Source organism: Leucopleurus acutus (assembly GCF_964270905.1).
Source record: "Leucopleurus acutus genome assembly, chromosome: 6".
Lineage (NCBI taxonomy): Eukaryota > Metazoa > Chordata > Mammalia > Artiodactyla > Delphinidae > Leucopleurus > Leucopleurus acutus.
The window spans coordinates 30,366,381-30,379,097 of NC_139149.1; the positions used below are offsets into that span (position 1 = coordinate 30,366,381).

At 35.6% G+C, this 12,717-nt stretch overlaps 1 protein-coding gene across 1 annotated transcript in view; it reads right to left on the reverse strand.

Moving 5' to 3' along the window:
* Positions 1-12,717, reverse strand: part of LRP1B (LDL receptor related protein 1B) — a gene marked incomplete at its 3' end in the record, with an annotated part of 1,833,965 nt that overhangs the window by 789,954 nt on the left and 1,031,294 nt on the right. The window contains exon 12 of the mRNA XM_082841888.1: positions 391-571. Within this exon, the coding sequence (XP_082698014.1) occupies positions 391-571 (181 nt within the window). The remainder of the gene's footprint in view (positions 1-390; positions 572-12,717) is intronic.

The window sequence follows — 12,717 nt, forward strand, 5'->3', positions numbered from 1 at the left end:
AAAAAATGGAAACTTGCTATTTTTTGAATACTTTAAACTTCAATAACCTTTAATTTAAAAAATTAAATTGATTGATTTGCTGGTTGAATTGATTATTTATCTTGGTGTCAGGCTGTCTAAAATGGAGAATTATGGTGCTTGTCTGAATAAACCAAGTAAATATATTCTCTATACAAATAATCTATTTATTTCAGTTCAATGTATCGTGACATGTTTTTTTAGCACATTCTCTAGGAGAGATAATCATTAAATGAGCAACTTTTCCCAGTGAGGCCATTCATGTGTGAATGCACATGTGGATTTCAATAAAAGTTACTAATACTAAATATGTAAAAACCAAATTTATCTAATATAATTTTCCTTATATAAAGCTGATCAAATATTGCATACCCATTAACAGGATCCACCACAATCCCTCTGGGATGGGACATTTCTCCCTCTAAGAGAGTCTTCCGACTCTGAGAAGCCTTTTCCAGCCTAGCCACGCTAATGGTCTTCCTATGGCCATCATTTGTCCAGTAAAGGTTATTTCCAATCCAGTCCACAGCAATGCCCTCCACATTATCCAGATCTGCAAAAAGCAAAAACAAGAAAGAAAGAAATTCTTCATTAGTGTCCACTACTTACCTTCTACTTAATAAAAAGTATAATTTTAAAAGGAATACATTCTGATCTATAAATTCTTTATAGTGTGATTTTTGCAAATATGATTCCATAGAATATTTTTCAATTTTGTTTTGAATGCCAGGCCCTCTCTTGAGATATTTTATTTGAAACAGTGATCTGCAGAAAAACAGGAAAATATAAGTGATGAGAAAACGAAAGGGTAAAAGATAAGTTCTCAGAGTAAAAGTAGTCTCATAGATTGTTCAAAAGAAACATCAAATAACATGATCCAGTAATACGTTCAGAAAGTAAGCATGTTCAAACATGTAATATGTAATCTGAATAACCAAAATCATATGAAGGCCCTTTTGCCAAGAGTTGAACAGGTCCAGCAGAAGCACACCTTTGAAAGCCCAGGCTAGGCTTTTATCATGGAACTGCATGAACAGTGAATCTCAAAGAAACACTAAAATATTTCTGTATATTCTAGACTTACTTTACAAAGGATGCTATTACAGGCTCCTCTAAGATACAGGCAGTTATAATTCAAATATATAATCAGATGAGCTCCCCTAATTCAACTCTTTACAGAAAGGGAAACCCTAACACTTAAGAATGAAGGCTTATAGTTTATTACCACATAAGCAGTGGTAGAATAGGGATAAAATCCAAGTCAGAGGATCCCCAATGTAGAGATCTTTATAACTGCACTGTTCCTATGGTGAGTCTTTCCCTCACTTTTTGCCATCCAGTAAACCATCCTCCAAACTGTACACAACATCCTAAATATAATTCTACCCCTCTATTGCACGAGAAATTACTGTGAACTTCTCTTCTTTCAAAACCAGGATAGCCTTTGTCTCTTTTCCTCCTGGGTGTGAGGTAGAGAACTGGCACTTACTGGACACAACAACAGGTAGTAGTACATCAGAGACAGAGATGAGCATTCACACACTACTGGGAAATCTACATGACATCTTCCCTCATACGCAGATGTCATAAACATTGACTATTATCATTTTCTTTAATCATGGCCCTCTGGCCTTGGAAAAAATAAAATTTTCTTTTGTGACCCTTTCTGTTAATCAGCATGTGCCCTAACTCAGGATGACTAATATAGTGTGTGATTTGATCTAACTGAAAATCTGATTATAGTGAATCAGATATGTTCTCAATTTCACTAAGCTATCTGCTTCATTACCAACCAGTATGAGTAATTTTCACAGGTTAATTGTGCCTATGCTTAGAAAAAAGTTTCATTTTTGTCTTTGCTTTATTGACACTTAATTTTACTGAGCACTTTCCTGCCCTGGCATAATGGAAAAAGAGTAGCTATTTACTCTTTTCTATTTATCATAGTCTGTGGCTGGTTTTTGTCTTGTTGTTGGTTTTCAAAAGTTATATTACATCTGAAATCTAACCCAGCATGGAAACTTTCTTCCTCAATAACCTTCTCATTTCTAAAACATTCCCTTTTCACATCTGACTTAATACTTTTTTCTTTTTCATATGAAGCAGTTGTAGTATTATTTGATTGAAATTTTTTTTCTGACACTTGGGTAAGTAACTCAGTCACTCTGATCCTTAATTTCTCCATTTAAAAAGTGATGAAAGGGGCTTCCCTGGTGGCGCAGTGGTTGAGAGTCCACCTGCTGATGCAGGGGACACGGGTTCGTGCCCCGGTCCGGGAAGATCCCACATGCCGCGGAGCGGCTAGGCCCGTGAGCCATGGCCGCTGAGCCTGCGCGTCTGGAGCCTGTGCTCTGTGACGGGAGAGGCCACAACAGTGAGAGGCCCGTGTACCGCAAAAAAAAAAAAAAAAAAAAAAAAAGGATGACAATAATAGCAGCAATAATATACTGTATTATATAATAATAATACACTGAAAATAATACACTGTAGGATAAGTAAACAAGAGGTAAATTAGCTACTGCATGTAAAATACTTAGCATACTGCCTGTAATATTGTAAATTCTCAACATGTTAGTTTTTATAAATTCATCAGGATTAAAAATAATATATATACATACATACATATATAAATCCTGGCTCTTTTGATAGGAATAGACCTTACATTTTTCTCTTTTAAAGGAATTTTTCATTAATATTTCCTTACATTTTAACTGGTGGCCAAAGTTAATTAGAAATACGATATGCAGAGTCAGTTGTGAATAAATAGAGTGGGATGGAATGGAATTCTAAAAAGCAGAACTTGGGAGGATCCTGTCTCTAATTGGTTCATTTGTTTTGTCTTTGAAAAATGAAATGTTTGAATAGCATGAAGTAGTGATTAGGATCACAAGTTCTAGAACCACACTTCCTAGGCTCTGTAACCCTGAGCGAGTTACACCTGATCTTTAAGATTGATGTAATGATGCTGTTTAACTCATAGGATTGTTTTGAGGATTAAATGAATATATAAAACTCTTAAAAATAATGTTTGGCACATAATAAATACTACATAAATGTTGCTATGAATATTATTACTAATAGTATCATTATTATTATAATCTTCTCTTTAGCTACCTATCTATTGAGACAGCAATGAATCAATGAGCCTAGAATGTTTTTTAATATTATTTGTGTGTGTGTGTGTGTGTGTGTGTGTGTGTGTGTGTGTGTGTGTGAGTGCACTTTGTTTTGTTTTTCTGTTCTGGAAAGGATGTGGATGAATGAAAATTAAAAAGAAAACAAAAACAAAAACTCAAAAATGAGTCTTATGTGCAACTTGGAAATTTTTTTAGGCTATCTTTAACCAGACATGGAGAAACTTCCTCTTTTATACTTGTAGGACAAAGCCTGAAGAATCAATGAATCCCTTTCTCCACAAATATACATTGGTAAGGAAAATACTCTGGCTCTGTATCATTTGACATCTTCCTTTAACTTATGACTTAGATGAAACACTAAGACATATAGAGCATTGGTTTACGTACACTTAATTTTTCACTCAACAGGGTTTGGATGGGGCCCTCCCTGAGACTGACTATTAGGATCTCTATGACCAAAACCCTTCAACTAGGTGATCAATAACATATGAAGGTTTATGGCACTGAACTTCCAAACAAACATAGGTAACTACAGAGATACTAATCACTAGCTCAAGGAAACACATGACTGATCAAATGCAAGAAAGTTGTTTGTTAAAGTAGATTGCTTTGATAACTTTGGGTAGAGTTGAAGTATTCTACATTCTAAAATCAATATTCATTACATCATCATCATTATTTTTACATAACGAAAGCAAAAGTATGATTTTTTTTTAATCTGGTAAAAATCTCCCTTACGTTTCACTAAATACCCATTTTCATTAATCGAGAGGCAAGAACTCAACATGCTTGTACTTTTCAAAAATAGGAGAAAAATTCCAGTAAATAATGGTTTCTTATAATCTTTTTAGATTAAGATTATGTCTATATGTTCCTTTTTAAATGAAAAAATGAGACATTTATCCATATAATTCAGATTAAAAGCAGACTTTTTCATTTATTCTGTGAATACTTAAGGTTAACATATTATTTTGACTCAATTAAAATTTCCATTACTTTTTCTTTGTAAACATTGTTCTAGTACATCAAGAATAACTTTTATAAATGGACAGAATATATAAATAGTGCTCTAGAAAAACATCTCATCAAAGCTAGATTTTTTAACTGAAGTGAAAAATTCTTGATGGTAGCGTTGGTATTTCCTACAAGTGATACCTACCATTAATGAAATGTGGATGAATAAGAGATAATAAAATTTATGTAAATTAAAAAGAATAATTATGTGGATTTAAAATAAATAAAGCAGAAAGCTATTTAAAGTAATTTAATATCTAGGATTAGATAAAACAAGCATTTGAAACAGAGGCTGGAAAACATATTTCTAAAATGAAAACATCATTACACATCTGATTTTTAGATATTATACATTTGTGAAACAGAAGAGGATTGAAGTTTTTATATTTAAAATAAGACCTTCAACTTTTAAAAATGGGTCCAAGATTTAAAAAAAAAAAGTTACATGGCCAAGGATGTGAGCAGTGGCCTTGCAGTGGCCTTAGTTTCCTTAAGGTGCATAAACCAGATCTCCAGATTAATGCATGTCTTGATGCTTTACAACAGAATTTGATTAACATCATAAGGAATTAACTGGAAATTACACCCATAATTGCCATTATAAAAACACAGTGCCTCTATTTTTCCAATGTATCCAAGTTCTTCTATCCAATTTCTTCTATCCTTAGTAGGAACATTATTTTTCTGAGTTGGAATGAAGTATTCCAAAAGTGTTTGCATGAGTTCAGAGTATGACCACATGCCTTAAATAACTGGGAGTGCCCTATCTATGCATGTAGATATGTTCAGGGCCAGGGATGCCTTACCTTGCCTCAGAGTCAGTGCTTGGACAACTCTCCTGCCTCATATTCCTACAGTTCAAGTAATTCAAATTCTCTTTGTGCACTTCAATAAGGCCTGAGGCGATGTATCTGACATGTGTGATTGAAGTTCTTTTAATTAACAGTGTGGCAGTAAAGTTGCCTGCTGAATTTTCTATCTCATAAGGTTACAGGAGTGCTTGGCCAGACTAAAGTTTTCTACATCATCTGTCCCCAACGGCTAGCTGAGGCTGATGTTCATCCTCATTTTCATTCCAAGTCCTTCCTCAGTTCATTTATTAGGTCGGAGAGGGTGAATACACAAGTTACTCTCAATGAGAACAAAATACTTCGCTGTTTTCGTCAAAGAGATATGTAAAGTGCATATAAGGGTCTTGTTTTTCAGATGAACAGAATATATTAAACTATAGTGGTTTCCTTCTATTATCAAAAGCGTGTTTTCTGTTTCACTTTGGGAAGAGGGTGCTACTGGTGGTCTCTCTAGGACATTCGGATATGTCATCTTTGATGCAGTGATGAACATATGTAAGAAAAAAGAGAGCGCCACAGTATGCGTCATAGTTACCAATACAGTAATCTAAAGTGATGAGTAAAATGAAACACTTCAAGAACTGTTAAGAACTGAGATTTTACCCTACTTTCAAGCTAAGAAGTTAGCCTGGTACTGCTTCATGGATGACGGCGGATGACACAAAACTTGTAGGACAGATAGAGAAGTCTTTATTACTTATGGCACAGCAAGCAGCATGGCCATCAGCAGATTGGTATCCCTTTAGTCCAAAGTCCCCTGGGGGCAGCTGGGATGGGCCCATATGGATGCCTTCGCACACAGTTGATTGCATTGCAGGAAAAGAATTCCAAATTTAGAAAACCCAAATATTTTCTAATGGGCAATAAGCAGGCCTGCTTATCTGCACCTGATGATTCTCCACCTCTTCTTCCAAGTCTCTTTTCTATGCAAGCATCCTTGTTAGGATACCTCAGAACAAAAGGCAAATAATGCCTCACTCTAAGACATGCAGAAATGTGAGGGATCCATGGAGAAAAAAAATCCTAAAAAGTCATAATTCATGTCTTTAATAATACAGATAGAGTAAGAAGTATATGAATATGACCATAAATAAAAATCATTTCTGGGTTCCAGGCTATTGCCCTTATGGGAAGTCTCTGTTTACACTATCACATCTTAAAGCATATTGTTCAGCTAGCCATGTGTGATGAACTAATTTTATGAGTCAATTTGGCTAGGCTGTGGTACACAGACATTCAGTTAAACATCAGTTCAGATATTGCTGTGAAGGTATTATTAGCTGATATTAACATTTAAATCAGTACAACTGGAGTAGAGCAGATTACTCTCCATAATGTGGGTTGATCTCATCCAATGAGTTGAAAGCTTTACGAGAGAGTAGACTGAGATCCCCTAAGGAAGAGGGAATTTGGCTTCTACACTGTCTTTGGATTCGAGCTGAAATATCATCAACTTTTCCCCGGGTCTACAGCCTGTCACTCTACCCCATAGATTTTGGACTTGCTATTCTCCACAATCATGTGAGGTAATTATTTAAATATATAGCTCTGTTTCTCTTTCTTTATGTACACATCCCATTGGTTCTGCTTCTCCAGAGAACCCTGACTAATACACCACTGCCATGCTTGCAGTCCAGAAATGATTCTGCTGAATGCTCTGGGCAGAAGGGCACTCTTCACATTCATTGTTTCCAGATGAAACTCTGCAACATATATACCATGCAAGCCAGAGTAGCTTCCAATTTATGAAAGTCCCCACAGTTATGGAATGAGTACATAGCTCATTTTACAATATTCCACGACAAATTTCTAGATAATATCCCAGTTGTATTGTAAATATTTTTAATGTTTTTATTTTCTGCATATTATGATGTTTTGACATCTTTAAAAAGCCTTTCTAGCTGGGGGGAGACTACCTCTCCTGGAGATAGCCAATTACTAAAGACAGCAAAGGGCACAGCCAAGAACTTGCCTTTGAGGTGCAACCTAACCACTCCAGAGCCATACCTCCTCTACCTGGTCTCTGCAGGAGGCAATATTCTTCTGCCTAATCATCCCAGGGCCAGGTACCACACCAACAGCGACCAGATTTATTGTTTAAAGCCCAATGGAATTATTCAAACTAGACAATCCTAAATTGCTTATCTTTCCCTGCCTTGCCTTTCCCACAGAAACTCCAGTAAAGCCTGTGGCCTACTGGTTTCCCTTCCTTTCTGTCTTTTGCCCTGTGACCACCCTGGTGTGTCTCCTATGTGGTCCTCTGTGGTGTGCTGTGCCTTCTGTTTCTGGGACCTGTAAATATAACAAACTTTGTTCTTCTGAACCCTCTCCACTGTCTCATGCTTTGGCCATACCTGACTAACCATCTCATAAAGAATGCAAAATATGAGTCTTCATTGTGAACAGGGAGAGAGAAAGGAATTTCTGTTCATGCCCTTTTACTACCCAATTCGGCCTACTTAGCGAGAGAACAGAGCAAAAATCACTTCAGCTTCTGAACGCAAAGTATCACAGATATTCTTGAACATTCCTTTCAGTCCTATGAAGTAGGTTATAATTTATAAAAATAAAATACTTTGAAAGTGGACTTCCCTGGTGGCACAGTGGTTAAGAATCCACCTGCCAATGCAGGGGACACGGGTTTGAGCCCTGGTCCGGGAAGATCCCACATGCCGCGGAGCAACTAAGCCGGTGCACCACAACTACTGAGCCTGCGCTCTAGAGCCCATGAGCCACAACTACTGAGCCCGTGAGCCACAACTACTGAACCCCACGTGCCTAGAGCCCGTGCTCTGCAACAAGAGAAGTCATCACAATGAGAAGCCCGCGCACTGCAACGAAGAGTAGCCCCACGCTCGCTGCAACTAGAGAAAGCCCGCGCACAGCAACAAAGACCCAACGCAGCCAAAAATAAATAAATTTATAACAAAAAAAGAATACTTTGAAACTTATTGCACTAATACTAAATTACTCCATCTCTTTCACATTAGATGAAAAGGCAACTCTATTAGAAGTCACTTGAACAATTTAATTTCATAAAAATGACTTTTGTTAGCTATATTTTCTAATATGTTTCATATTTTTGCACTTGTCATTTAAACATTCAAATAGGTGTATCACTTCAATTGATAATTTTTACTGAACTTTGAAAAGAAAACAAGGTAGCACATGCTTTGCTTAGGCATCACGTTTAGTGAAAGATAGTGATAATTAAATTTCAAGTTGAGTTTAAAAGTCAGAGGCTATACATCTTCATTACATTTATAATTACCATGACAAAGAACAAATGTGTCAACTCATCTGACCATCCTCCTGGAGCTTAGCTTAACATACTAAATTATCAAAAGTATACTTGTTTCAGACCCTCATTAATACCCAGAGGGAAAATGATAGGCAAAATTCATGTGTGGATAATAGGTAAATGTGATAAAGGAAGTCAAGTCCTTAATAGTAATTTATCTCACAAAAACTTTATATAAGTATCTAAGAAAACGCATACAGTCACACCCTTCTTTGGTCCACAGGTAGTTTTGCAAAACTGAAGCAGCGAATCAGGGGAAAATGTAATAATAAAACTAAGCAGGGATCCAGTTCTAAAGTCAGTATTTTAGAGGTAAAAGGAAGCTAAAGGATCATAAATTCCATCTAGATTCTACAAATCATGAAAAAAGCCCTGGAAAGTAAAGTGATTCACACGGACCCATTTTTAGTTAGTAGTCAATACACTAAGTCTGGAAATATGACTCATGTTCCAGTGTGCCTATCTACTTTAAAGTTGGATCTCTAGAATTGTACAAAGAAAAATTACAAACAGAAGCAAAAGTCAAAGGAAGTTAACATAAGCGATGATTTATTAGAAGGAAAAAGTAGGATGTAAAAGAGGGGGAGTGGAGATGAACAAGATTACTGAAGTGAAGGACGCTTTAACAACCTTCCAATCAAAATTATTATTCTCAATAAACTGTAGTTTTAATTTCTTACCAAAATATATTAGATGGCTGACAATGTAGAGATTCAACAAACGTGTATATGAGGGAAGTTAAATATTAAAATAAAATATAAGGAAAAACTGAGATGCTGTTACAGAATACATGAGACTGAGAAAATATAACTACTAAATTCATGATGGAAAAAACAGTGAAATTTGATTAAGGTCTTTAGTGGTAACTGTATCAACATTAATTTTCTGGTTTTGATAATTGTGGTATTGTTCTGTAAGATGTTACTATTAGGAAAAACTGTGGGATATATTTGAGGGATATCAAAACCTCTCTGTACTATTTTGCAATTTTTCCACCAAACTAAATAAAAGTAGTTCAAAATTAAATTTTAAAAATATAATCAAATAAATGATGACTGGTTTTAGAAATGCATTATTTGCAATATAAAGAAGATGTCAAAGGTTAACTGTAGCATAATCTGTAGGAAAAAGGGAGATAGTTAAAATAGTGATATTAATACTATATTTTCTAACAATTTTGGGGGAGTATGCTAAATGAATCCTTGCAATTCCACAGCAAATTCATAAAGAAAATTAGTGCAGAATAATTTATCTAAATAAGTATATAGTATAAAATCATTCAAGGTAGGTATGCAACTGTGCAAGAAAAACATGGTATGAAGCTGTGCACAAAAATGAGATGTTAATTCAGAAAGCCTGGCAAAGTTTAAGACAGGGATATTTTGCATGTATTAACTAAAAATCACATTTTTTAAATTAAAAATGTTACATAAGTTCAAATGAATTATGGGAATATGTAAATTTTTTTAAGATTCCTGAAAAATCATCAGGGAAGCTCATTATCAGAACAATTTCAATAAATACTTAAGATAATCAAAAAATAATAATAATGATTGAACTTACTGCTCCTTATTTTAGAATAAAAAAGAATCAACCTTCATCATTTTTGGTTTTGTTTAATCAGTTTAATTACTATTTTTAAAGTAATGACAACCAAATTAAAGGCCCCATTCATCCATTCAATGAATATTCATTGCATAGATACTATATGCCAGGCACTGTTCTAATAAGGCTCTATCAATGAACAAACAAACAAAAACCTCTGACACCTTGAAGCTTACATTCTTGTAGCAAGACAATAAACAAACAAAATATACCTAGGATAAGTACAAAGGAGAAAAAGTAACCAGCTAACGGCAGTAAGGATTTGGGTGGGAAATTTGCATAGATGCACAATTTTAGAAGAGGTGACCAGCAAGGTCTAAGGAGGTGGCCTGTAAGCAAAGTCCTCTAAGAGGTAAAGGAGAGAGGCAAGGGGACATCTGATGGAAGAGTGTTCCAGACACAAGGAGCATCACATGCAAATGCCTGCAGGTGGAGCCACACCCAGAGTGTTCAGGGGATGACAAATATCAGAAAAGGAATAACAAGGATATTATGGGTTATATAGAAGAAAAACAACTTAAAAGAACCATATTTTCCCCTGTGAATTTAAAATACTTATATGGAACATTTTGAGGTGATTATACGTAAAATCTTCATGTACAATAGAGATAAGTGAGCCTTTATTATGACATGTGCTTATTTGCAGGGTCTTATTTAGGCGTATTGGGAGAGGCAGTCCCCAGTGGACCTGAAGTCTCCCTGAACTTCATTGCTGAGGGTACCGAACTGTAAGGCTTGTCTGTCTTCTGGTACTGAATAATTTCTACAGCTGGTCTCACAGGCAACTAAATCAAGGTGACCACAGGGCGACTACTGCGTAACTGTTCACTCTACAAGATAGGGGGACCTGAAAACTTTCTATTTGTAATACTGTTGGCTGTTTGCTCAAAAGGTGCTGATGCCCACGCCGTGGGTTCCTCATCTGTGGCACAACTCACTCCGTGCTTAGCATTTATACGGACCCATGACATCGCCCTGTGAGACTTGGGGGCAGGGAACCAGAGCAACTATGCTGATGCTAATGTTGTTTGCTGTGCTGTGAGTAATAAACAATCTTAAGTCTCATTTTCTACTTTTGGCGCCTATGCAGTGGTGGCAGGCTTCCTCCCTGCCATCCTCGATAACAAGGTTGCTCAACACTGGCACTACTGACATCTGGGACTTGATAATTCTTTGTTGTGGGAAACTGTCCTGCACATGGCACTGTTTAGCAGCACGCGTCTCTATAGTAAATGCCAGGACCACCTCCTTCCCCAGTTGTGACAATCAAAAATGATTCCAGATGTTACCAAATACCCTATGGAAAACAAAATTACCCCTGCTCTATGAAGTTGGAGTTTTACCTTGTAAGTGAACGAAGTGGTATTTCTCAAACGTTTTTTAGTCCATTTTGATTTCTCTAAATATGAATTTTCTTGCCATCAAATGAAAAGTTCTTTGCAACATTATTTTCTGGCAAAATTACCAAAGAATATTAAATTAGGTATCTGTAGCTAGTAGAGCAGCAATACAAACTACTCTTAAAAAATATGCAGTCTCAGAGTGGACCAAATTTCATTGTAATTCCATATACAAAAAATACTTTAAAAGGAGAAATGGTGAACATTTCATGGTTAAACATTGTGACAAATGTCTTAGAAATATTTGTCTCAGAATGATATGTTTCTTGTATATCCCTAGATATATTTTTTTTAACATCAAAAAAGGATACTTTTTGATTTTTACCTGAAATGATAGTGAGCTAAATTTTACTATTTGAAATTTCTCTGTTTGAGACAAGTTACAAATACCCTAACAGCTAAAACAAGACAAGTTACAAATACCCTAACAGCTAAAATATCAAGGTAACCCTCTGACTCAAAATGTGCACATACACCTTTGATGTACAATGAAGGTTTATAAAAACTTGTTTTAGTAGCAGAGGTAAAAGTGCTAATTTTGGAGCCAGGAAAGCACTATCCTGTGCTATCCTGTGGAGGCAGATGTGTACTAACCAAAGAAGAAAACAGCTGTGTATTAAAATATTTCATATAGTTATCAGACCACTACCACCCATGAAATATACTAGTATCATTACAATGTATTCATTCAAGTTGTCTAAACATTTCATATTACACTGGATGACAGTTAATTTGTTGTTTTATATCTGAAAAACTCAGAGCCAAAATGCATATTTTGATGAGAACTTTGATTCTTTCCAGTTGCATAGGAATAGTGAGTAGAGAATACAGAGAAAAGAGAGTTGATGTATTTCATTTAAGGAAGGTCTGAGTGGTCATCATTTCTTTTACTTTTACTTTTTCTTTTTGGGGGAGGGTGATGCAAAAGGTATGAGGACACGTAATACAGTTTCCTAGCATAGGTGTGAGTCTAGAATAAGCCTGGTCTGGGATACAGAGATACCATATGATAGTTTGCTACAGTAAATCTGGGAAGTAAATGTGACTTCTGTTAACAATAACATATCTTGAAGAATTTAGGGTTATTATTTTTCCTCTTTTAGTCATCTATGAAACCTGTGTTTTCAGGATATTTTCCAATGTACTTTTATAAGATATTATCTGTTTTGTTCACTGGTATATCTCCAGGGCTTAGAACATTGCCTATATATAACATGATCTCAATAAATATTAGTTGCTTGAATGAGTATATAAGCGAATGACTCAACATCACCTCATCAATAATTCCAGCTTTCCTCCAAATGACATACAAGGCCTTCTGAAATTATTTTCCACTAACCTATTTTATAAGCCCTATGATCCAAGCATCTGCAGTGGACGATACTACTTTT